Source organism: Oryzias latipes, chromosome 22, assembly GCF_053564925.1.
Source record: "Oryzias latipes strain Hd-rR chromosome 22, Olatipes_Hd-rR_3.1".
NCBI classification, from domain to species: domain Eukaryota; kingdom Metazoa; phylum Chordata; class Actinopteri; order Beloniformes; family Adrianichthyidae; genus Oryzias; species Oryzias latipes.
Window position 1 is genome coordinate 12,173,490 of NC_136258.1, and position 25,255 is coordinate 12,198,744.

A 25,255-nucleotide genomic window follows, 5' to 3' on the forward strand; every position below is an offset into this window, starting at 1 on the left:
AAGGTTTACATCTGATCAAGCTTTCTATGAACACTTAAAATACTTGAAATGCACTTGCAAATCTTTTCACTTGTTGACATGTTTTCTCCTGAGGCAACCATTCTTACATTGTTTATCCCTTGTGCTATCCTAGGCACTTTAACATTGGGAGTTGGGTCATCTAGACCCTCTAGACAGTGCTCTGAACCTTTTTTCTTCAATGATTTGTGATCTTCACTGGTGTCCATGGATTACATGAAATCTTTCCACCTTTATCCATCTTTGTCATGGTAGGAATAACACGTCATTGCAAGGGTGGGGTCATCTAAGATAGCACAGGGGGTTATTGGTCTTTTTTCTTAGGTGATTTAAGCTGTGGTCAGCTTGAGGAGGTGAGCCAGAATGCACTTTAGCATTCTGGCCCAGGACAGCAACTCCCCTACATTATTATGCTAATTATGAGACATTTAATTTTGTGCAGCAGCTTGATGAACACAGCTTAGCCAGAGCCACAACATGCACTAAATGGGAAACCATGTCCAGCTCCATTAGACTTTGGTTGGAACTTTTCCAACCAATACAGGCATTTGCATTACATCTTTGTCATTTTTAACCTTGCTGCAGCAGCCAGATGTATGTTTTGGGCAAAGAAGTTTGACCACATAACACCGATCTTGGTCTCTTTGAACTGGCTCCCAGTGCAATAGCTGGTTTTTATTCAAATTCTGGTCTTTACTTTGAAGTCCCTGGCAGGTACGGCACCTTCTTACCTCTCCAGTCTGCTTTTAAAATATTCCCCCCTAAAGTCCTCACGCTCTGCCGACCAGTTTGTTTTATGGTTCCCAGAACCAAAGATAAGTTTCGGGGGACCGTGTTTGCTGGGTTGGCTCCTAAACTATGGAATCAGTTGCTACCTGCAATAAGAGAGGTCATGGTCTTAGAGAGTTTTTAAAAAGAATTGTTCCTCCATTTCAGCGCTTTAGCATCAGCCTAGCCCTGTTATTATGCTGGTTTGAATATCCTTTTTTAAACTGGTTTTGTGCTTTTTATTCTTTTCTATTTATGTCTCGACAATGTTTTAATTTGGTTTTATGCTTTTTGTTCTTTTACCTTTTATATTTATACAACATTTTGTTCTCCCTGTGTGCTGCACTTTGGGCCTCCTTGGCTGGTGGTGGAAGGTGCTTTATAAATGAATGATTTTAATGATGATTTATTTTTTAAATAAAGTAACATAAGAGTAAAGAATTGTCAAGTCTACTTTGTCAACTTATTTCTAACTTGTATAATTTTGACAGAATATATTTTTATGGAGAGAAAATATAAGTTATTTAAGGTTTAAATTGATTTATTCCGGAACAATATTTTCTGTCTATTTCTATTCATAATTATGTTTAAAAAAAGTGAGTTGTATTGTGTTCAATAAATGTTTATCCTGTTTGGCCTGCGATCTTCAGGGTGTTTTGGATTTTGGCCCCTGAGCAATGCATGATAATGAGTGATATCCCACGCTAAAAAGAATTATTGGGATCCAGGCGTGGCAAATCTGTGACACATAACTAGTGGTTGTACCAGTGTTGTCAGTAAAATTGGAACGAGGCTCAGAGGCAGATCTTTGTTCTTGTTTACTGCTATGTGTGAGTCACATAAGAATAATTTCATTGCAGAAAATTGGGCATGGTAAGGGATAGGCAGCCACTTAATTTTAACTTACGGTAAGCTATTTTTAAACGTGGACCTTTTCATGGGAAATTTTTGGCCTAGTCACGATGAATATACTTGTTATCTTTATTTACCAGTTGCTAACACGTTGAACCCATTTAATTCCTGTAATAACACTGCAAATGGCTATATATAAAATCTAAACAAATGCGTTTCAAATTGAAAGAAAAGGTACTTTGTGCATAAAAAATACATGCAAAATAGTGTCAGGGATACACCTTCTTCTAAACAAATTGGTACTTGCAAAAAAAAGGATTGTTGTGCATACCTCACAGTCTGAGGACTATTTTTGGTTTTATTTAGTTTTTTTTAAATCTTACTTGAATATTGGATGCCAAAAGCTGTTTATAACCATGGCATACAAGAATAATGCTGGAAGAAGCTTCATATTTTACAAGTTCAATATATATAAATCCAAGGCTACTAAAAAACACAGCTGATGTTCAATGCTTAAACTGGTAATCTAAGCTTGTTTAGTCCACTTTGTACTTGTGGATGAAACAAAGGTTGTTGGTTCCCATGGCAACCCTTGAGCTTTATTTGGCCTCTCATTTGTCATTCATGAACTTTTTTTTTTTTTTTTTACCATTTAATATGTAAAGTTCTATGGGTCTCAACTGTAAGGGTCTTACACTATCCATTGAACCAGAACAAAATGCCCTCATGCAATTGGGTGTTTCTCTGAATATTGCTGGGTGTGTACGACGACAATACAAAAGAGGTGTTGAGATGCCATGCCCTGTCATTAATCTCCTTGTCAAAGCAATGTCAGGTCTGAGGCATTACATTGTTCTCCAATCAGAATGAAACCTAAGATCTCCATTAAGGCGTTTGAATGGGAGTTAAGTTAATCAGATCCCTGCTATATCAACATACTTGACTGGGTTAATGTTGATAGGATTTCTTAGATTTAACATAAAGAATCTGCTAATGCAGATACGTCTCAATAATAACTGCTGACCATGTAAATAATCTTATTTGTTAAATCACTGTTGCATAAGTAGACATTTTTACAGAATTGCATGCTAATGTTAATGATTTCCCAAAAAACATCAACGTAATGGAATTAAACACTTTACTTTTTAGGGATCCATCAAATGATTTACTTTACCATACAACAATTGAGTCTCTTTATCAGCCAGAATATCTTTGTTAACCCAGACTCAGTAATGTATTCTCATTTAGATTCAAGTCCAGAAATAAACAAAATTCTGGTTTAAGGTGATCTTTTACTATGACCAACATTGAAAATTATTATTTGAAAACTATATTTTTATTTGAAAACTACATGATTTGTTTCCAAAGAAAAATGAAGACACAAATAAAAATGAGTGATATGAGAAAAATCTTAATTTAAATGTACTTTTCAAAGCTGTTGGACAAAAACAGCTCCTTAAGCAGTGAGAAAACTGAGAATAAAATGCACGAATACCAGTTTTTCAAGGGAAAAAAAATTAACCTATTATGACACACAAGGTAGTCACAATGTCAAAGACAGAACTTTTTTCTGAGCTGCTTCACTAACCTAAGAGCTTTGTGCTGCATGTACAACTATTTTAAAATATATGGTACACATCCAATCTGAAAGTTTAGTAGTTACTGACTGCAGCTTACACTGCTGTCTCAAAATACAACGACATATTTGTCTAATTGTTATTCAAATGAACGTGATGCCCCTGATATGTTATGACATTTTTTAAATGGAGATTTGTTAGCCTACAACAGTTTCTCTAGTTTACTTGGAAAATTGTTTGGCCTCTTGCATGTAAAATATGGCTACATATTTCATCTACCTTTTCATCTTAATGTAGTGCCAGATATTTCTTGTCTTATGTAAACATGAAAATACAAGAAACACATTTGGTAAGATTTAATGTTATTCCACCTGTTTTTGTATTTAGTTAAGCATAAACCAGTTTCTGTAAGCATCTGAAAAAAGGAGAAGCTTGATCATTAGGATACTCTAATGCAGACTGCAGTGGTGGACAAAATTATTGGTACCCCTCAGGTAAAGAAAGAAAGTCCACAAAGCTCACTGAAATGACTTGAAACGTTCAAAAGTAAAAAAAAATTTAAAAAAAATAATGAAACTAATGAAATAGGGCTGGACAAAAATGATGGTACCCATAACTTAATATTTTGTTGCACAACCTTTTGAGGCAATCACTACAATTAAACGGTTTCTGTATTTGTCAATGAGCCTTTTGCACCTGTCCACAGGTATTTTGGCCCACTCATGAGCAAACTGCTCCAGTTGTCTCAGGTTTGATGGGTGTCTTCTCCAAATGGATGTTTCAGCTCCTTACACAGATGTTCAATGGGATTCAGATCTGGGTACATAGAAGGTCACTTCAGAATACTCCAACGCTTTTCTCTGAGCCATTCCTGGGTGTTTCTGGCTGTGTGTTGTGGATCGTTGTCCTGTTGGAAAACCCATGACCTGCGACTGAGACCAAGCTTTCTGACACTATTTCATTTTACCTCGCACAAATTCAACTTTCATGTATTGTCCACCACTGTATTCAAAGCTCCTCCTTAATATAGTTCCTACAAAGTTACTTCAATGATAATATAGTATACCATGAGAATTGTTTGTGTAAATGCATATTTTAAATTGTTATTTAATGAAATAAAAACACCAACACTTTTATTTTAGCACTTAACTACAATTTAAAATAATCATAAATCAAATCTAATCTAAATAGAATATCACATAGCATGCTGAACATTTTGCACATGCTTTTGTTTTAGCTCAGAAAGAGGTGTGGGTAGTAATTTGTTCGCTCCACCCTGCATATAAATTCCGTACCTTGGTTTAGTTGTCATTGTTCCCATCAAAGCAAAGGAGTTGCACAGGTGAGCTTAACCTGCTGAACCTCTCAACTTATATGACTATTTGACATATTGTGTTTTCTGTATAGAAATGAGTATGGAATTAATACATTTTTCTGCTGTGTATGAATTGAAAAAGAAAAGCTAATGGTTGAGTAGACATAAAGGCTTTAAGCTTTTTGATATGCTCAGTTGTGAAATTTTGCTGTTAAAACAAATTACTTTCCATACATTTTAAGCAAGCATTTTTTTGGCAAGTGCAAAGTTGCACAACAATTATACGTTTTTTTTCATAAAGACAAACATTAAAAAGCTTTGTTTATGTTAATTGCTCAATATTTGCAAAATTTCTGCTTATTTTTTCCAGTGTTTTACATTCCTTTTCAGTTTAAAATGCAGACTGGACAATCTAAGAGCCTCTGAAGTGACAGACAAATAATTTTGATACAATGGGTGGTACAAGGACATTAGCGAATGTTCTGCTTCTTCCACTGCTTCTACTCAGTAAGTGTCTATTATCTGTAAGAAGCATAATTAAATAAAGTGTTTTATTGAGATGAAAAGTACCTGTACTAAGGGTGCTTCTATTTTTTTCTTAGTTTATGCATCAATAGTGACTTCAACAACCGTAAGTTTAAATAAAAATTTTTCCCGTAGAGGTAGATTTTTTTTTTTATTAAAGTCAACCCTAAATTTTGTGACCTTTTTTTCTTTTGCAGTACAACACAACACATGGTAACAAGAACCTTTTCAACAAAAATGTATTATTTTTTTAAAAACACCTCAAAATCTAATACTTTCCTTCCTGTTTTGTTAAACTTTTCACCTTTAGGACCAGGTTTACAGACAACACAAAACAGGTCAGCATGCAGATTTATAATAAGTGCCTCCAAGCAAATTACTTAAAATTCTTTTAAAAAAAAATACAAATGTACATTTCAGCTCTGATAGAACATTTCTAGATTTTTGTCTTAACCAATGTGAAATATTTTATTTTGTTCCTAAAGCACTACTCCAGCTCCAGGCAATGGCTTGCAGGAAACCTGCCCAACAGGAAAACTGCAGGATGCCAGTCGCAGTGTAAGCATTTCAAATTAAAGTCGTTTTCAGGCAGATGTTCTTTGACCCAAATTTAATTTACAGTGTCTGTGCATTCCTAACAACAGAGAAGCTAAATGTAATCCTCTTCTGTCAAAAACACCCTTCCAAATGTACTGTTCGTTTCTTTTCTAGATATCTGCAGCTGTGGACATAATGATAGAGGAGCTGTCATGTAAAGGCAGTGAAAATGGAAGTATGACGAAGGACCTGGAGCTTAACATACGACACATTTTACAGTCAACTGTAAAAGTTGTCTTAGATCTGGTAAGGAAAATAGTATTAAAGTTTTAAGAACACACATTTGACTTCTTATAATATTAAATTGGATTTAACTTCCATTTTTTTAAAGGTTTATTTATTTATTTGCTTTTCAAAGGTCTAAAACAGTACTTTTCAATTATTTTTTACAGTGATGTACCTATTGCCTATGAAAACATTTTCAGCCAGATGTCCTCAAATGATTTTTAAATATCAAAACCAACAAACTATTTATTAAAAAATTATTTCAAAGCATCAATATAAGTTACTGGATTAGTTTATGCCTATTTGCTGCCATGCACAGTGACGTGCATGTGCAGGCACCATTTCTAAGCATTGAGTCACGTCAACAAAACCCTGTTGCTCCTGTTTAGGACAGGCAGGTATCAACAACAAAAATTGGGCTAGCTACCTCATTTATTTTCACAAAACATAGCTTGAATTAAAGCTTAAAAAATTATTGATCTCATGGTATATTTAAACATTTACCATTTTCAAAGATTAATCTGTGAATAGTGCACAAACTGCATCTTCAAGTGTTACAGATAACACATTGCTGTCAAATTAACAGCTTTCAAATATCCTGATTTTTATTTTGCCCATATGCCCGAATCTATATAACTGAGTTTGTAAATGCTTGTCACCCAAACCCAGAAAGGAGGGGATTGTTAAAGTGCAATTGCATGAATGACTGATAAGCTTGACAAAGTTAAGTAACAAAGCCCTTTTCCTGTTAAAAACACCTTGAAGTGATAAACAAAGAAAAGAAAACTTGCAAATATAACAAGGTAATCAACACCTTGTAAAAATAATAATACAAATAAATAATAGGAAAATACAACCTTTATTATTTTTGCATTAAACACAAATATCTCAAATACATCTCAATTATATTCAAAAATTACATTCAAATAGACGATTTCATAGGCCTTTGAAAATAATTGGCTTGGTGTTCTGTTGATGCTGTTTGTGCTTTTGCAGCAGTGATGTGTGTAGATGACATAGGTCATACGTGATGTTCTGCTTACAATATGATAGCCGTTACTCAATCTAAGGGTCGCTGGAGACTGTCAAAATCTCTGAGGTTTACTAACTAGAGTGGAAGCTTTTGCAAATCTTTGAGATGGAGAACTTTCCAGAAGAGTTTTTCCACATGTCTCACAAGAGACTTCTTTGCAAGGATACTTTACAATCGAACCTATGAAAATGAAATAAACACTGCAATTTACAAGACAAACTATGGCACAACTTATTCCAACTAATGCCAGAAAAATAAGCATGAAATAAGCTTTTTTTTATTTTTTTATTTTTTTCAATGACTGAAGGGACAATTCAGTTAATAGGTTATGGAAATATTGCTTCTTATGTAGTTTTATAGTATGTTTGGGCTATGATCAATCTGTAGAACATTTAAGAGACCAGGATATTGTTGTAAAATGCATTTAAATGTGTTTTAGCATAAACAACATAAACATTGGTCAATTTTGCACTCTTTAATCTTAATCACACCAAACAAATAAATTAACAATTTGCCATTAACTAGTCCAGTAACTGCTGTTTTAGGACTTTTATACAGGTGTGTAAATTACCAGCAAAATGATATTGCTTAGTTATTAGACTTAAACTTGTCTAATACATCTTCAGCTAAAAAGCCTTTTGTAAAAGTAACAAATTTTATTCCTTCACTACAACCCCAACATCTCTAGAAAACAGCAAATTTCTCAAATTATGAGGTAATAAACATAAAACATAAAACTTTGATAAAAATATACGTCGATAAACACAACCAGCATGCTTCGACCCACATCACGCTTCCCAGCCTGATTTCTCTCAAATAAAATGTGATTACAAACCTGTGAAAGGGGATTCCTCTTGATTGGATTATTTTGTTGTCATAATTTTTGCTTGCAAAACATTGCTTCTGTTTGGACCTCGCCATTACTAAACTCGATAAGACGAACAAGGCTGAATGCATAGTATTGGCGAATGTGTGTCACATATGTTACGTGACGACCAGTCCAGTAAAACATATAGATGTTTTAAAGACACTTTGCATGTTTATATCAAAACATTTATTGATAACCCTGTACTGCATTGTTTAACCTTGCACAAACTTTGTTTTATAACAGAGCACTAACGAATCTAGCTTAAATGTTCTGGAGATATTCAACGTTCTGGGAAGCCTGACTATGGGTAACTACAGTGACATTACATTCATCAGACAGTGGTTCTCAATCAGGATGGCTCCACTACTACCGCTTGTCGATAATAACTTCCTCATTCAGTTGGGCAACCTGAACTTTAGCTGCACTTCTTTCCAAGAATTGTAAGTAAATCAGATAAGTATGGTTGACAATTGATTGTAATTCCTTAAAATGTAACCTTTTTTTCCCCCTCAAAATTCAGTGCTAAAGATATATTTTTATAGCCCATCAAGGATGCAGTTGTAAAATAGCTTATCACTGAATAACTACAGATTTTGCAACAGAAGATGGTGCTGTAGCTCCACAGTGATTACAATGCAGATCTAGTTGGTTCCATTATAATTGTCCCTCAACACTGATGTAGGCTACAAAGAAAATACTTAGAATTTAAAAATGTTCTGTTTGTTAAACCCAAAGAAAACAGGTTTCACATTCTCTATTTATAAATATGCGGTAGCCATTATAACAGATGTTAGCTGTGTTGGTAACTACGTGGGGAAGTAAGGTTTACGATTTATACATTTAAAGTACTTATTTTTTTCCTAGGGTAATGTCTATGAATGAAGAACTGAACTTAACTCAAACAGTGGAAAGAAAAAGGATCTACTACAGCTTCATTAAAGAATACCTATCAAGAAAAAATCTTCAAGGTAAAAATTTTTTATTGAGAACTACCTTTTGCAACATAAAAAAAAGGCTTTGTCCGCACAATGTAAAAAAAATATTTGGTTGTTTTTAAAAAGAAATACTACAGTGTTGTTTACATTAACAGATCCTGGTTGCAAAAACAGTGTAAATGGAAGTGAAGAATGGCTGAAAAGAAACTTGGCAAGTTTCTCATTATTTGCAACACTTGAGGAACTGAAAAACATGAACGAAAAATTTTCTGCAGTAAGTAACAAAGAAATTTTATACAAACAAAACATTTTAAAAAATTGCGTCTAGTGACAAAATTGTTGTCCCAATTTTTGCTTGAAATAAAAGGAGACAGTCCTGGATTTGCTTACAACACAACAAAAGATTCAACTCATACTGGACCCAAGCAGTGGAGCTTTGGAGAACGTGACCCTCGTAAAAGGCCTGCTCACAAACTTGACGCAGTCCGGTGATGTGGGGAAGCTCACTCAGTTTTTCCAGGCTTTTGCACAGATCAACAAACAGGTAAATGTTTCTCTCAGACTTTTTATAGACCTGCAAAAACAAAATTGACAGAGCAGCCTCATCCCAAGCTCAAATACCATTGCGAAGGCAGGGATTAGTCTCCAAATGACTCTTGTTTAGACGCTTGCATTTCAACCACTTCTACCTGCCCTACAAACAATGCTTATTACACATGCGCCCCTATCTCAACTTGTTTTCCATGTCTTTTAAGAGATTTTTTTGAAAACAAAATTTCTGTTATTCTTTGTTTTCCCCAGACGAACATGACCTTCATCAAAAATGCAGCTGTGCGAGACACAATCTTGAACCTGACATTGACAGCTCTTGCTCCGGAATTCCAGACCTTTGAGCCTAAAGACTTTGAGCTGTGGTTCCAGCAGTATTTGTCTCCCGTTATAGCCAGCTTCCAACCAGACAGCTTGTTGGTGATCCCCATAAACATCAGCTGTGCATCCTATGCAGCTATGTAAGAGCCAGTTGTCAAAGAAAGAAGAAATGTCTGCTCTTTTCTGAAAGACTGTTTCCAGCAAAAATCATAAATCCCTTTCTTTTTCTCTTCAGACTTACTGGTCTGCAGCAAAGTTTGACATTCCTGCCATTGGAAGTTTCGATGGGCGTAAGAGCAAGCATACAATTGATCCAAGACACATTCCCACGTACGTGCCACAGAAGCTCTGCTGAGACGTTTTTCCCCCCAAAATAAACCTACCCCCACCTCAGTGACCAAACCTTTTGAGTCTCTGACTAACTTTCATGTCCTCCTTAACAGTTTGCTGGGAATCTGATTCCTTTGGGGTGAGTTTATCCGTTTGACATGAAATGCAATAACAAATCAAAAGGATAAAAAAAACAAGACACATAAATGTTACAAATATGATGAATAAATAAGATGAATAAAGTTTGGGCTAAAACACTAAGGGGGTTTAGTCAGACACACCTCTGATATTACAGATGATTCAAATGACCCTATTTTAAAAGTAAAAGGTCTCAACTGTTTGCTCAGCTGTTGGAAAGAAGGAGTTAAGCAAAAATTAAAAAATTAGAGACCAGATTTGTCATTTGAGGTCATCCACTTCTCCATACAATACTAACATGTGTTATTTCATTGCAGTGCACAAAGACCTATGTAGATGGTAAGTTTGCCAAATATCTTTCACTAAGAGAACATTAAACCTACAGCTCAGTAGCTTGTTGAGCAGATAAATCTAATCCATTGAAATGCTCTTTTTACAGAGAACCTCATCTGTGCTGCAATCAACCAGTGGGTGGAATTCTATTTTACTACTATATAGAGATTGCATTGTCCCACAATTTTCTATTGTGGTGACAATGGCCATGCTTTTTGTTGCTCCTTTGTATAGGTCACGCCTTCAGAAAACCCTGGAATCGGACACTTCCTTTGCAGTCCTGTGCAATTTTACCATCGCTGAATATGCCTGTTCTTCTGTAAGTTCAGTAAACTAGAGCTGGCGATGGCAGTAAAACAAAACCTATCGCAAACAGCTCATTTGTTGTACATTACAGTGTAAAACAAATCTCTAATCTTCCTAAAAGACTGTTTTTTTTCTTTTGTCTTCTTTTTCACTCTTAGGCTAAGAATGTCACACCAAGCAACTTGGCCACAATCTTGAAATGCTCACTGGAAAAACAGCAAACATACCCCGTAGAGGTGTGGAAACTTTTCTTCCAAAATAGTCCTAATCTGGAGCAGGCACTTGATGTACTGGCTGGCATGGTAAGTCTATCCACAAACTACTCAATCCAGGTTTCCAAGATGTGTAAATGAGGGTAATGACACAATACTTGCAACATTCCAGAATCTGAACGACGGCAGCAGCCCCGGCTTGTCAAATGCTCTGGAGGCTCTGGGGGAGGTGAGAATTGCCACGTTCAGCCAGGCACAACTGCAGGATGAAGGGTTCATCGACAACTGGTTCCAGAAAAAGATCCATCTCTTCTTGGCCTCTCCAACGACAAACTTCCTTACCTGCCTCAGTGCCGACAATTTCAGCTGCCCGACATACCAAGTTGTGTAAGTGCAAACTGTATCTGACCAATGCGTCAGCTTTGACAAGATCGCTGAAAAAAATGAGCATGGTTAGACACTGAACACTCTCTTTCTAAATGATAGCATTAAAGCACTCAGTAGCCAAAAGGCCTTCATGGACAGTGACACACAGCAGGCGGTCTTCACTCACTTCATTCAACCATTCCTGTCAAGAAATGACTCATCAGGTAAAAGCTTTTCATCCGGCTAATTTTTCTCACTTTTTGGTAGCATGTGCTTCTGATCTACAGCCAGCACCTTGGCAACTGTGTGTTTTTTGCAGATCCAGGATGCATTTCTTTTGTCAATGGAAGCTTAAATTGGCTAGTGGCAAACTTTGGCAACTTCTCATATTTAGCAACCCTAAAGGATTTGCTGGCCCTCAATCCAAACTTCTCCAGCGTGAGTGCCTTCTGCACCTATCTGCTTCTTTTTTCTTTTTGTTACTTTTTCACAGGTGCTTGGTCTAATACTTTTGATTTTGTCTTTACAGGTTCAGATTCTGTCACAGCTTGCTCCTTCGCAGATGGCACAGTTAATTGTGAGCACAAGCTCCTCAAATGACTCAGTCCTAATCGATCAAGTCTTCAATCAACTTGAGCAAGGCAATGCTCTGAAAAATGTGGACCAGTTCTTTGCACAGCTGAGTGCGAGTGGACAGGTAAACCGGGCTTTCAAATGCACAAAATAGGAATTACCATCAGACACAAGTCCTGACATTCAAGGGATTCTCATTGACCCCAAGAGCTTCAATGAATGGTTGTGAATTCTTTTGCAGTAACTCAGTCATCACTATCTGAAGCTCTCACATATGCTTTATAGCAAACCTGCAGCACAGACACTTTGGTGTGTGTGTGACTCCTTGCGTCTCCTAATTTGACAGGTGCCCGTATTCCAGCCTGTTGTCAGAGACCTCCTCATGAACAGGACCTTCGGGATCATCGGCCCCCAACTGAAACATTTCAACACAGAGGACTTTTACATTTGGTTCCATATCAGACTTGTATATGTCCTGGCAAGTTTCACTCCAGAGATGCTCCAGCTAACAATCCAAACAACCAATTGCACAAACTATCATGTAGTGTAAGTTAACCTTTGGTTGCAGTCGATACCTAATGGATCCAAATTCCATGTATCTGTGAGCTAATAATAGTATACGATTGTTTCGCTACGATCTTTACAGTGTGAGTGGCATGGCCATGGTGTACTCTTCTGTACCCGAGGACACACTACAAGGGCTTGCAAATGTTCTTCTGGACTACCTAAAACGTTTCGCCAGTGACATCAACACACCAGGTAAGTTGACATGCTACAAGAGTGGTCCTGTGCCATCCCTTTCAAAATGCATAGAAAAAAAAGGTAGTCATTGGACTGACATCAAGCTTCAACCTGTTTTTCCAGTAGCAATAGCATAACAAAGCTTAGAAATGTGTGCAAATTCTAACATCTCCGAACATGTCCTCAGCTTGCAGGCAGGGAATTCAGACTGATGCAGAATGGATTCAAATAAACTTGGGTCCATTTAATCAGTTCATATCATACCAAGATCTGAAAGTTTTCAACCTCTCCCAGGTAAGTCTGTCATTGCAAATCCAATCTAATTTGAACTTGGTTCATAAATGCCAACTACTCAAGCCAATAGATGTAGAGAAGCTAAAAGATGAGATATTCATTCAGGCGCTTGGTTTGCATCCCCAGGAGGCAATTGTGAGTGTCCTCTCACCTCAAGAGAAAGCACAACTCATACTGGACCCAAGCAGTGGAGCTTTGGAGAACGTGACCCTCGTAAAAGGCCTGCTCACAAACTTGACGCAGTCCGGTGATGTGGGGAAGCTCACTCAGTTTTTCCAGGCTTTTGCACAGATCAACAAACAGGTAAATGTTTCTCTCAGACTTTTTATAGACCTGCAAAAACAAAATTGACAGAGCAGCCTCATCCCAAGCTCAAATACCATTGCGAAGGCAGGGATTAGTCTCCAAATGACTCTTGTTTAGACGCTTGCATTTTAACCACTTCTACCTGCCCTAAAAACAATGCTTATTACACATGCGCCCCTATCTCAACTTGTTTTCCATGTCTTTTACGAGATTTTTTTGAAAACAAAATTTCTGTTTTTCTTTGTTTTCCCCAGACGAACATGACCTTCATCAAAAATGCAGCTGTGCGAGACACAATCTTGAACCTGACATTGACAGCTCTTGCTCCGGAATTCCAGACCTTTGAGCCTAAAGACTTTGAGCTGTGGTTCCAGCAGTATTTGTCTCCCGTTATAGCCAGCTTCCAACCAGACAGCTTGTTGGTGATCCCCATAAACATCAGCTGTGCATCCTATGCAGCTATGTAAGAGCCAGTTGTCAAAGAAAGAAGAAATGTCTGCTCTTTTCTGAAAGACTGTTTCCAGCAAAAATCATAAATCCCTTTCTTTTTCTCTTCAGACTTACTGGTCTGCAGCAAAGTTTGACATTCCTGCCATTGGACGTTTCGATGGGCGCAAGAGCAAGCATACAATTGATCCAAGACACATTCCCACGTACGTGCCACAGAAGCTCTGCTGAGACGTTTTTCCCCCCAAAATAAACCTACCCCCACCTCAGTGACCAAACCTTTTGAGTCTCTGACTAACTTTCATGTCCTCCTCAACAGGTTGCTCGGTACCTGATTCCTTTACGGTAAGTTCATCTCTAAGGCCCTAAAAGCACTAACTGAAGGCTGAAAAGACCAGATTTGTCATTTGAGGTCATCCACTTCTCCATACAATACTAACATGTGTTATTTCATTGCAGTGCACAAAGACCTATGTAGATGGTAAGTTTGCCAAATATCTTTCACTAAGAGAACATTAAACCTACAGCTCAGTAACTTGTTGAGCAGATAAATCTAATACATTGAAATGCTCTTTTTACAGAAAACCTCATCTGTGCTGCAATCAACCAGTGGGTGGAATTCTATTTTACTACTATATAGAGATTGCATTCTCCCACAATTTTCTATTGTGGTGACAATGGCCATGCTTTTTGTTGCTCCTTTGTATAGGTCACGCCTTCAGAAAACCCTGGAATCGGACACTTCCCCTGCAGTCCTGTGCAATTTTACCATCGCTGAATATGCCTGTTCTTCTGTAAGTTCAGTAAACTAGAGCTGGCGATGGCAGTAAAACAAAACCTATCGCAAACAGCTCATTTGTTGTACATTACAGTGTAAAACAAATCTCTAATCTTCCTAAAAGACTGTCTTTTTTCTTTTGTCTTCTTTTTCACTCTTAGGCTAAGAATGTCACACCAAGCAACTTGGCCACAATCTTGAAATGCTCACTGGAAAAACAGCAAACATACCCCGTAGAGGTGTGGAAACTTTTCTTCCAAAATAGTCCTAATCTGGAGCAGGCTCTTGATGTACTGGCTGGCATGGTAAGTCTATCCACAAACTACTCAATCCAGGTTTCCAAGATGTGTAAATGAGGGTAATGACACAATACTTGCAACATTCCAGAATCTGAACGACGGCAGCAGCCCCGGCTTGTCAAATGCTCTGGAGGCTCTGGGGGAGGTGAGAATTGCCACGTTCAGCCAGGCACAACTGCAGGATGAAGGGTTCATCGACAACTGGTTCCAGAAAAAGATCCATCTCTTCTTGGCCTCTCCAACGACAAACTTCCTTACCTGCCTCAGTGCCGACAATTTCAGCTGCCCGACATACCAAGTTGTGTAAGTGCAAACTGTATCTGACCAATGGGTCAGCTTTGACAAGATCGCTGAAAAAAATGAGCATGGTTAGACACTGAACACTCTCTTTCTAAATGATAGCATTAAAGCACTCAGTAGGCAAAAGGCCTTCATGGACAGTGACACACAGCAGGCGGTCTTCACTCACTTCATTCAACCATTCCTGTCAAGAAATGACTCATCAGGTAAAAGCTTTTCATCCGGCTAATTTTTCTCACTTTTTGGTAGCATGTGCTTCTGATCTACAGCCAGCACCTTGGCAACTGTGTGTTTTTTGCAGATCCAGGATGCATTTCTTTTGTCAATGGAAGCTTAAATTGGCTAGTGGCAAACTTTGGCAACTTCTCATATTTAGCAACCCTAAAGGATTTGCTGGCCCTCAATCCAAACTTCTCCAGCGTGAGTGCCTTCTGCACCTATCTGCTTCTTTTTTCTTTTTGTTACTTTTTCACAGGTGCTTGGTCTAATACTTTTGATTTTGTCTTTACAGGTTCAGATTCTGTCACAGCTTGCTCCTTCGCAGATGGCACAGTTAATTGTGAGCACAAGCTCCTCAAATGACACAGTCCTAATCGATCAAGTCTTCAATCAACTTGAGCAAGGCAATGCTCTGAAAAATGTGGACCAGTTCTTTGCACAGCTGAGTGCGAGTGGACAGGTAAACCGGGCTTTCAAATGCACAAAATAGGAATTACCATCAGACACAAGTCCTGACATTCAAGGGATTCTCATTGACCCCAAGAGCTTCAATGAATGGTTGTGAATTCTTTTGCAGTAACTCATTCATCACTATCTGAAGTTCTCACATATGCTTTATAGCAAACCTGCAGCACAGACACTTTGGTGTGTGTGTGACTCCTTGCGTCTCCTAATTTGACAGGTGCCCGTATTCCAGCCTGTTGTCAGAGACCTCCTCATGAACAGGACCTTCGGGATCATCGGCCCCCAACTGAAACATTTCAACACAGAGGACTTTTACATTTGGTTCCATATCAGACTTGTATATGTCCTGGCAAGTTTCACTCCAGAGATGCTCCAGCTAACAATCCAAACAACCAATTGCACAAACTATCATGTAGTGTAAGTTAACCTTTGGTTGCAGTCGATACCTAATGGATCCAAATTCCATGTATCTGTGAGCTAATAATAGTATACGATTGTTTCGCTACGATCTTTACAGTGTGAGTGGCATGGCCATGGTGTACTCTTCTGTACCCGAGGACACACTACAAGGGCTTGCAAATGTTCTTCTGGACTACCTAAAACGTTTCGCCAGTGACATCAACACACCAGGTAAGTTGACATGCTACAAGAGTGGTCCTGTGCCATCCCTTTCAAAATGCATAGAAAAAAAAGGTAGTCATTGGACTGACATCAAGCTTCAACCTGTTTTTCCAGTAGCAATAGCATAACAAAGCTTAGAAATGTGTGCAAATTCTAACATCTCCGAACATGTCCTCAGCTTGCAGGCAGGGAATTCAGACTGATGCAGAATGGATTCAAATAAACTTGGGTCCATTTAATCAGTTCATATCATACCAAGATCTGAAAGTCTTCAACCTCTCCCAGGTAAGTCTGTCATTGCAAATCCAATCTAATTTGAACTTGGTTCATAAATGCCAACTACTCAAGCCAATAGATGTAGAGAAGCTAAAAGATGAGATATTCATTCAGGCGCTTGGTTTGCATCCCCAGGAGGCAATTGTGAGTGTCCTCTCACCTCAAGAGAAAGCACAACTCATACTGGACCCAAGCAGTGGAGCTTTGGAGAACGTGACCCTCGTAAAAGGCCTGCTCACAAACTTGACGCAGTCCGGTGATGTGGGGAAGCTCACTCAGTTTTTCCAGGCTTTTGCACAGATCAACAAACAGGTAAATGTTTCTCTCAGACTTTTTATAGACCTGCAAAAACAAAATTGACAGAGCAGCCTCATCCCAAGCTCAAATACCATTGCGAAGGCAGGGATTAGTCTCCAAATGACTCTTGTTTAGACGCTTGGATTTCAACCACTTCTACCTGCCCTAAAAACAATGCTTATTACACATGCGCCCCTATCTCAACTTGTTTTCCATGTCTTTTACGAGATTTTTTTGAAAACGAAATTTCTGTTTTTCTTTGTTTTCCCCAGACGAACATGACCTTCATCAAAAATGCAGCTGTGCGAGACACAATCTTGAACCTGACATTGACAGCTCTTGCTCCGGAATTCCAGACCTTTGAGCCTAAAGACTTTGAGCTGTGGTTCCAGCAGTATTTGTCTCCCGTTATAGCCAGCTTCCAACCAGACAGCTTGTTGGTGATCCCCATAAACATCAGCTGTGCATCCTATGCAGCTATGTAAGAGCCAGTTGTCAAAGAAAGAAGAAATGTCTGCTCTTTTCTGAAAGACTGTTTCCAGCAAAAATCATAAATCCCTTTCTTTTTCTCTTCAGACTTACTGGTCTGCAGCAAAGTTTGACATTCCTGCCATTGGACGTTTCGATGGGCGCAAGAGCAAGCATACAATTGATCCAAGACACATTCCCACGTACGTGCCACAGAAGCTCTGCTGAGACGTTTTTCCCCCCAAAATAAACCTACCCCCACCTCAGTGACCAAACCTTTTGAGTCTCTGACTAACTTTCATGTCCTCCTCAACAGGTTGCTCGGTACCTGATTCCTTTACGGTAAGTTCATCTCTAAGGCCCTAAAAGCACTAACTGAAGGCTGAAAAGACCAGATTTGTCATTTGAGGTCATCCACTTCTCCATACAATACTAACATGTGTTATTTCATTGCAGTGCACAAAGACCTATGTAGATGGTAAGTTTGCCAAATATCTTTCACTAAGAGAAAATTAAACCTACAGCTCAGTAGCTTGTTGAGCAGATGAATCTAATCCATTTAAATGCTCTTTTTACAGAGAACCTCATCTGTGCTGCAATCAACCAGTGGGTGGAATTCTATTTTACTACTATATAGAGATTGCATTCTCCCACAATTTTCTATTGTGGTGACAATGGCCATGCTTTTTGTTGCTCCTTTGTATAGGTCACGCCTTCAAAAAACACTGGAATCGGACACTTCCCCTGCAGTCCTGTGCAATTTTACCATCGCTGAATATGCCTGTTCTTCTGTAAGTTCAGTAAACTAGAGCTGGCGATGGCAGTAAAACAAAACCTATCGCAAACAGCTCATTTGTTGTACATTACAGTGTAAAACAAATCTCTAATCTTCCTAAAAGACTGTTTTTTTTCTTTTGTCTTCTTTTTCACTCTTAGGCTAAGAATGTCACACCAAGCAACTTGGCCACAATCTTGAAATGCTCACTGGAAAAACAGCAAACATACCCCGTAGAGGTGTGGAAACTTTTCTTCCAAAATAGTCCTAATCTGGAGCAGGCACTTGATGTACTGGCTGGCATGGTAAGTCTATCCACAAACTACTCAATCCAGGTTTCCAAGATGTGTAAATGAGGGTAATGACACAATACTTGCAACATTCCAGAATCTGAACGACGGCAGCAGCCCCGGCTTGTCAAATGCTCTGGAGGCTCTGGGGGAGGTGAGAATTGCCACGTTCAGCCAGGCACAACTGCAGGATGAAAGGTTCATCGACAACTGGTTCCAGAAAAAGATCCATCTCTTCTTGGCCTCTCCAACGACAAACTTCCTTACCTGCCTCAGTGCCGACAATTTCAGCTGCCCGACATACCAAGTTGTGTAAGTGCAAACTGTATCTGACCAATGGGTCAGCTTTGACAAGATCGCTGAAAAAAATGAGCATGGTTAGACACTGAACACTCTCTTTCTAAATGATAGCATTAAAGCACTCAGTAGGCAAAAGGCCTTCATGGACAGTGACACACAGCAGGCGGTCTTCACTCACTTCATTCAACCATTCCTGTCAAGAAATGACTCATCAGGTAAAAGCTTTTCATCCGGCTAATTTTTCTCACTTTTTGGTAGCATGTGCTTCTGATCTACAGCCAGCACCTTGGCAACTGTGTGTTTTTTGCAGATCCAGGATGCATTTCTTTTGTCAATGGAAGCTTAAATTGGCTAGTGGCAAACTTTGGCAACTTCTCATATTTAGCAACCCTAAAGGATTTGCTGGCCCTCAATCCAAACTTCTCCAGCGTGAGTGCCTTCTGCACCTATCTGCTTCTTTTTTCTTTTTGTTACTTTTTCACAGCTGCTTGGTCTAATACTTTTGATTTTGTCTTTACAGGTTCAGATTCTGTCACAGCTTGCTCCTTCGCAGATGGCACAGTTAATTGTGAGCACAAGCTCCTCAAATGACACAGTCCTAATCGATCAAGTCTTCAATCAACTTGAGCAAGGCAATGCTCTGAAAAATGTGGACCAGTTCTTTGCACAGCTGAGTGCGAGTGGACAGGTAAACCGGGCTTTCAAATGCACAAAATAGGAATTACCATCAGACACAAGTCCTGACATTCAAGGGATTCTCATTGACCCCAAGAGCTTCAATGAATGGTTGTGAATTCTTTTGCAGTAACTCAGTCATCACTATCTGAAGCTCTCACATATGCTTTATAGCAAACCTGCAGCACAGACACTTTGGTGTGTGTGTGACTCCTTGCGTCTCCTAATTTGACAGGTGCCCGTATTCCAGCCTGTTGTCAGAGACCTCCTCATGAACAGGACCTTCGGGATCATCGGCCCCCAACTGAAACATTTCAACACAGAGGACTTTTACATTTGGTTCCATATCAGACTTGTATATGTCCTGGCAAGTTTCACTCCAGAGATGCTCCAGCTAACAATCCAAACAACCAATTGCACAAACTATCATGTAGTGTAAGTTAACCTTTGGTTGCAGTCGATACCTAATGGATCCAAATTCCATGTATCTGTGAGCTAATAATAGTATACGATTGTTTCGCTACGATCTTTACAGTGTGAGTGGCATGGCCATGGTGTACTCTTCTGTACCCGAGGACACACTACAAGGGCTTGCAAATGTTCTTCTGGACTACCTAAAACGTTTCGCCAGTGACATCAACACACCAGGTAAGTTGACATGCTACAAGAGTGGTCCTGTGCCATCCCTTTCAAAATGCATAGAAAAAAAAGGTAGTCATTGGACTGACATCAAGCTTCAACCTGTTCTTCCAGTAGCAATAGCATAACAAAGCTTAGAAATGTGTGCAAATTCTAACATCTCCGAACATGTCCTCAGCTTGCAGGCAGGGAATTCAGACTGATGCAGAATGGATTCAAATAAACTTGGGTCCATTTAATCAGTTCATATCATACCAAGATCTGAAAGTCTTCAACCTCTCCCAGGTAAGTCTGTCATTGCAAATCCAATCTAATTTGAACTTGGTTCATAAATGCCAACTACTCAAGCCAATAGATGTAGAGAAGCTAAAAGATGAGATATTCATTCAGGCGCTTGGTTTGCATCCCCAGGAGGCAATTGTGAGTGTCCTCTCACCTCAAGAGAAAGCACAACTCATACTGGACCCAAGCAGTGGAGCTTTGGAGAACGTGACCCTCGTAAAAGGCCTGCTCACAAACTTGACGCAGTCCGGTGATGTGGGGAAGCTCACTCAGTTTTTCCAGGCTTTTGCACAGATCAACAAACAGGTAAATGTTTCTCTCAGACTTTTTATAGACCTGCAAAAACAAAATTGACAGAGCAGCCTCATCCCAAGCTCAAATACCATTGCGAAGGCAGGGATTAGTCTCCAAATGACTCTTGTTTAGACGCTTGGATTTCAACCACTTCTACCTGCCCTAAAAACAATGCTTATTACACATGCGCCCCTATCTCAACTTGTTTTCCATGTCTTTTACGAGATTTTTTTGAAAACGAAATTTCTGTTTTTCTTTGTTTTCCCCAGACGAACATGACCTTCATCAAAAATGCAGCTGTGCGAGACACAATCTTGAACCTGACATTGACAGCTCTTGCTCCGGAATTCCAGACCTTTGAGCCTAAAGACTTTGAGCTGTGGTTCCAGCAGTATTTGTCTCCCGTTATAGCCAGCTTCCAACCAGACAGCTTGTTGGTGATCCCCATAAACATCAGCTGTGCATCCTATGCAGCTATGTAAGAGCCAGTTGTCAAAGAAAGAAGAAATGTCTGCTCTTTTCTGAAAGACTGTTTCCAGCAAAAATCATAAATCCCTTTCTTTTTCTCTTCAGACTTACTGGTCTGCAGCAAAGTTTGACATTCCTGCCATTGGACGTTTCGATGGGCGCAAGAGCAAGCATACAATTGATCCAAGACACATTCCCACGTACGTGCCACAGAAGCTCTGCTGAGACGTTTTTCCCCCCAAAATAAACCTACCCCCACCTCAGTGACCAAACCTTTTGAGTCTCTGACTAACTTTCATGTCCTCCTCAACAGGTTGCTCGGTACCTGATTCCTTTACGGTAAGTTCATCTCTAAGGCCCTAAAAGCACTAACTGAAGGCTGAAAAGACCAGATTTGTCATTTGAGGTCATCCACTTCTCCATACAATACTAACATGTGTTATTTCATTGCAGTGCACAAAGACCTATGTAGATGGTAAGTTTGCCAAATATCTTTCACTAAGAGAACATTAAACCTACAGCTCAGTAGCTTGTTGAGCAGATAAATCTAATCCATTGAAATGCTCTTTTTACAGAGAACCTCATCTGTGCTGCAATCAACCAGTGGGTGGAATTCTATTTTACTACTATATAGAGATTGCATTGTCCCACAATTTTCTATTGTGGTGACAATGGCCATGCTTTTTGTTGCTCCTTTGTATAGGTCACGCCTTCAGAAAACCCTGGAATCGGACACTTCCCCTGCAGTCCTGTGCAATTTTACCATCGCTGAATATGCCTGTTCTTCTGTAAGTTCAGTAAACTAGAGCTGGCGATGGCAGTAAAACAAAACCTATCGCAAACAGCTCATTTGTTGTACATTACAGTGTAAAACAAATCTCTAATCTTCCTAAAAGACTGTTTTTTTTCTTTTGTCTTCTTTTTCACTCTTAGGCTAAGAATGTCACACCAAGCAACTTGGCCACAATCTTGAAATGCTCACTGGAAAAACAGCAAACATACCCCGTAGAGGTGTGGAAACTTTTCTTCCAAAATAGTCCTAATCTGGAGCAGGCACTTGATGTACTGGCTGGCATGGTAAGTCTATCCACAAACTACTCAATCCAGGTTTCCAAGATGTGTAAATGAGGGTAATGACACAATACTTGCAACATTCCAGAATCTGAACGACGGCAGCAGCCCCGGCTTGTCAAATGCTCTGGAGGCTCTGGGGGAGGTGAGAATTGCCACGTTCAGCCAGGCACAACTGCAGGATGAAGGGTTCATCGACAACTGGTTCCAGAAAAAGATCCATCTCTTCTTGGCCTCTCCAACGACAAACTTCCTTACCTGCCTCAGTGCCGACAATTTCAGCTGCCCGACATACCAAGTTGTGTAAGTTCAAACTGTATCTGACCAATGCGTCAGCTTTGACAAGATCGCTGAAAAAAATGAGCATGGTTAGACACTGAACACTCTCTTTCTAAATGATAGCATTAAAGCACTCAGTAGGCAAAAGGCCTTCATGGACAGTGACACACAGCAGGCGGTCTTCACTCACTTCATTCAACCATTCCTGTCAAGAAATGACTCATCAGGTAAAAGCTTTTCATCCGGCTAATTTTTCTCACTTTTTGGTAGCATGTGCTTCTGATCTACAGCCAGCACCTTGACAACTGTGTGTTTTTTGCAGATCCAGGATGCATTTCTTTTGTCAATGGAAGCTTAAATTGGCTAGTGGCAAACTTTGGCAACTTCTCATATTTAGCAACCCTAAAGGATTTGCTGGCCCTCAATCCAAACTTCTCCAGCGTGAGTGCCTTCTGCACCTATCTGCTTCTTTTTTCTTTTTGTTACTTTTTCACAGCTGCTTGGTCTAATACTTTTGATTTTGTCTTTACAGGTTCAGATTCTGTCACAGCTTGCTCCTTCGCAGATGGCACAGTTAATTGTGAGCACAAGCTCCTCAAATGACACAGTCCTAATCGATCAAGTCTTCAATCAACTTGAGCAAGGCAATGCTCTGAAAAATGTGGACCAGTTCTTTGCACAGCTGAGTGCGAGTGGACAGGTAAACCGGGCTTTCAAATGCACAAAATAGGAATTACCATCAGACACAAGTCCTGACATTCAAGGGATTCTCATTGACCCCAAGAGCTTCAATGAATGGTTGTGAATTCTTTTGCAGTAACTCATTCATCACTATCTGAAGCTCTCACATATGCTTTATAGCAAACCTGCAGCACAGACACTTTGGTGTGTGTGTGACTCCTTGCGTCTCCTAATTTGACAGGTGCCCGTATTCCAGCCTGTTGTCAGAGACCTCCTCATGAACAGGACCTTCGGGATCATCGGCCCCCAACTGAAACATTTCAACACAGAGGACTTTTACATTTGGTTCCATATCAGACTTGTATATGTCCTGGCAAGTTTCACTCCAGAGATGCTCCAGCTAACAATCCAAACAACCAATTGCACAAACTATCATGTAGTGTAAGTTAACCTTTGGTTGCAGTCGATACCTAATGGATCCAAATTCCATGTATCTGTGAGCTAATAATAGTATACGATTGTTTCGCTACGATCTTTACAGTGTGAGTGGCATGGCCATGGTGTACTCTTCTGTACCCGAGGACACACTACAAGGGCTTGCAAATGTTCTTCTGGACTACCTAAAACGTTTCGCCAGTGACATCAACACACCAGGTAAGTTGACATGCTACAAGAGTGGTCCTGTGCCATCCCTTTCAAAATGCATAGAAAAAAAAGGTAGTCATTGGACTGACATCAAGCTTCAACCTGTTTTTCCAGTAGCAATAGCATAACAAAGCTTAGAAATGTGTGCAAATTCTAACATCTCCGAACATGTCCTCAGCTTGCAGGCAGGGAATTCAGACTGATGCAGAATGGATTCAAATAAACTTGGGTCCATTTAATCAGTTCATATCATACCAAGATCTGAAAGTCTTCAACCTCTCCCAGGTAAGTCTGTCATTGCAAATCCAATCTAATTTGAACTTGGTTCATAAATGCCAACTACTCAAGCCAATAGATGTAGAGAAGCTAAAAGATGAGATATTCATTCAGGCGCTTGGTTTGCATCCCCAGGAGGCAATTGTGAGTGTCCTCTCACCTCAAGAGAAAGCACAACTCATACTGGACCCAAGCAGTGGAGCTTTGGAGAACGTGACCCTCGTAAAAGGCCTGCTCACAAACTTGACGCAGTCCGGTGATGTGGGGAAGCTCACTCAGTTTTTCCAGGCTTTTGCACAGATCAACAAACAGGTAAATGTTTCTCTCAGACTTTTTATAGACCTGCAAAAACAAAATTGACAGAGCAGCCTCATCCCAAGCTCAAATACCATTGCGAAGGCAGGGATTAGTCTCCAAATGACTCTTGTTTAGACGCTTGGATTTCAACCACTTCTACCTGCCCTAAAAACAATGCTTATTACACATGCGCCCCTATCTCAACTTGTTTTCCATGTCTTTTACGAGATTTTTTTGAAAACGAAATTTCTGTTTTTCTTTGTTTTCCCCAGACGAACATGACCTTCATCAAAAATGCAGCTGTGCGAGACACAATCTTGAACCTGACATTGACAGCTCTTGCTCCGGAATTCCAGACCTTTGAGCCTAAAGACTTTGAGCTGTGGTTCCAGCAGTATTTGTCTCCCGTTATAGCCAGCTTCCAACCAGACAGCTTGTTGGTGATCCCCATAAACATCAGCTGTGCATCCTATGCAGCTATGTAAGAGCCAGTTGTCAAAGAAAGAAGAAATGTCTGCTCTTTTCTGAAAGACTGTTTCCAGCAAAAATCATAAATCCCTTTCTTTTTCTCTTCAGACTTACTGGTCTGCAGCAAAGTTTGACATTCCTGCCATTGGACGTTTCGATGGGCGCAAGAGCAAGCATACAATTGATCCAAGACACATTCCCACGTACGTGCCACAGAAGCTCTGCTGAGACGTTTTTCCCCCCAAAATAAACCTACCCCCACCTCAGTGACCAAACCTTTTGAGTCTCTGACTAACTTTCATGTCCTCCTCAACAGGTTGCTCGGTACCTGATTCCTTTACGGTAAGTTCATCTCTAAGGCCCTAAAAGCACTAACTGAAGGCTGAAAAGACCAGATTTGTCATTTGAGGTCATCCACTTCTCCATACAATACTAACATGTGTTATTTCATTGCAGTGCACAA

The 25,255-nt window shown here is 39.5% G+C and overlaps 5 protein-coding genes across 5 annotated transcripts; all 5 read left to right on the forward strand.

The window, feature by feature from the left end:
* Nucleotides 1-4,676: 4,676 nt before the first annotated feature.
* Nucleotides 4,677-10,053, forward strand: LOC144989164 (uncharacterized). Its single transcript, XM_078941314.1, has 12 exons — nt 4,677-5,037; nt 5,133-5,161; nt 5,253-5,268; nt 5,366-5,393; nt 5,541-5,613; nt 5,767-5,898; nt 8,022-8,218; nt 8,643-8,746; nt 8,869-8,987; nt 9,081-9,257; nt 9,515-9,723; nt 9,819-10,053. The coding sequence occupies exons 1-12, from the start codon at nt 4,983-4,985 to the stop codon at nt 9,958-9,960; spliced, it is 1,281 nt and encodes a 426-aa protein (XP_078797440.1). The 5' UTR covers nt 4,677-4,982; the 3' UTR covers nt 9,961-10,053.
* A 936-nt stretch (nt 10,054-10,989) lies between these two features.
* LOC144989180 (uncharacterized) lies at nt 10,990-14,134 on the forward strand. The gene is made up of 12 exons (XM_078941358.1): nt 10,990-11,022; nt 11,075-11,289; nt 11,389-11,492; nt 11,588-11,706; nt 11,798-11,965; nt 12,188-12,387; nt 12,488-12,600; nt 12,770-12,876; nt 13,003-13,179; nt 13,437-13,645; nt 13,741-13,835; nt 13,949-14,134. Exons 1-12 carry the CDS (start codon nt 10,990-10,992, stop codon nt 13,996-13,998), a joined length of 1,590 nt encoding a protein of 529 aa, XP_078797484.1. The 3' UTR covers nt 13,999-14,134.
* A 157-nt stretch (nt 14,135-14,291) lies between these two features.
* Nucleotides 14,292-17,733, forward strand: LOC144989165 (uncharacterized). The gene is made up of 13 exons (XM_078941315.1): nt 14,292-14,423; nt 14,569-14,712; nt 14,795-15,009; nt 15,109-15,212; nt 15,308-15,426; nt 15,518-15,685; nt 15,908-16,107; nt 16,208-16,320; nt 16,490-16,596; nt 16,723-16,899; nt 17,157-17,365; nt 17,461-17,555; nt 17,669-17,733. Exons 1-13 carry the CDS (start codon nt 14,307-14,309, stop codon nt 17,716-17,718), a joined length of 1,818 nt encoding a protein of 605 aa, XP_078797441.1. The 5' UTR covers nt 14,292-14,306; the 3' UTR covers nt 17,719-17,733.
* A 724-nt stretch (nt 17,734-18,457) lies between these two features.
* Nucleotides 18,458-21,574, forward strand: LOC144989166 (uncharacterized). Its single transcript, XM_078941316.1, has 11 exons — nt 18,458-18,729; nt 18,829-18,932; nt 19,028-19,146; nt 19,238-19,405; nt 19,628-19,827; nt 19,928-20,040; nt 20,210-20,316; nt 20,443-20,619; nt 20,877-21,085; nt 21,181-21,275; nt 21,389-21,574. Exons 2-11 carry the CDS (start codon nt 18,860-18,862, stop codon nt 21,436-21,438), a joined length of 1,311 nt encoding a protein of 436 aa, XP_078797442.1. The 5' UTR covers nt 18,458-18,729; nt 18,829-18,859; the 3' UTR covers nt 21,439-21,574.
* Nucleotides 21,575-22,149: 575 nt separating this feature from the next.
* LOC144989181 (uncharacterized) lies at nt 22,150-25,173 on the forward strand. Its single transcript, XM_078941359.1, has 12 exons — nt 22,150-22,182; nt 22,235-22,449; nt 22,549-22,652; nt 22,748-22,866; nt 22,958-23,125; nt 23,348-23,547; nt 23,648-23,760; nt 23,930-24,036; nt 24,163-24,339; nt 24,597-24,805; nt 24,901-24,995; nt 25,109-25,173. Exons 1-12 carry the CDS (start codon nt 22,150-22,152, stop codon nt 25,156-25,158), a joined length of 1,590 nt encoding a protein of 529 aa, XP_078797485.1. The 3' UTR covers nt 25,159-25,173.
* Nucleotides 25,174-25,255: the final 82 nt, after the last annotated feature.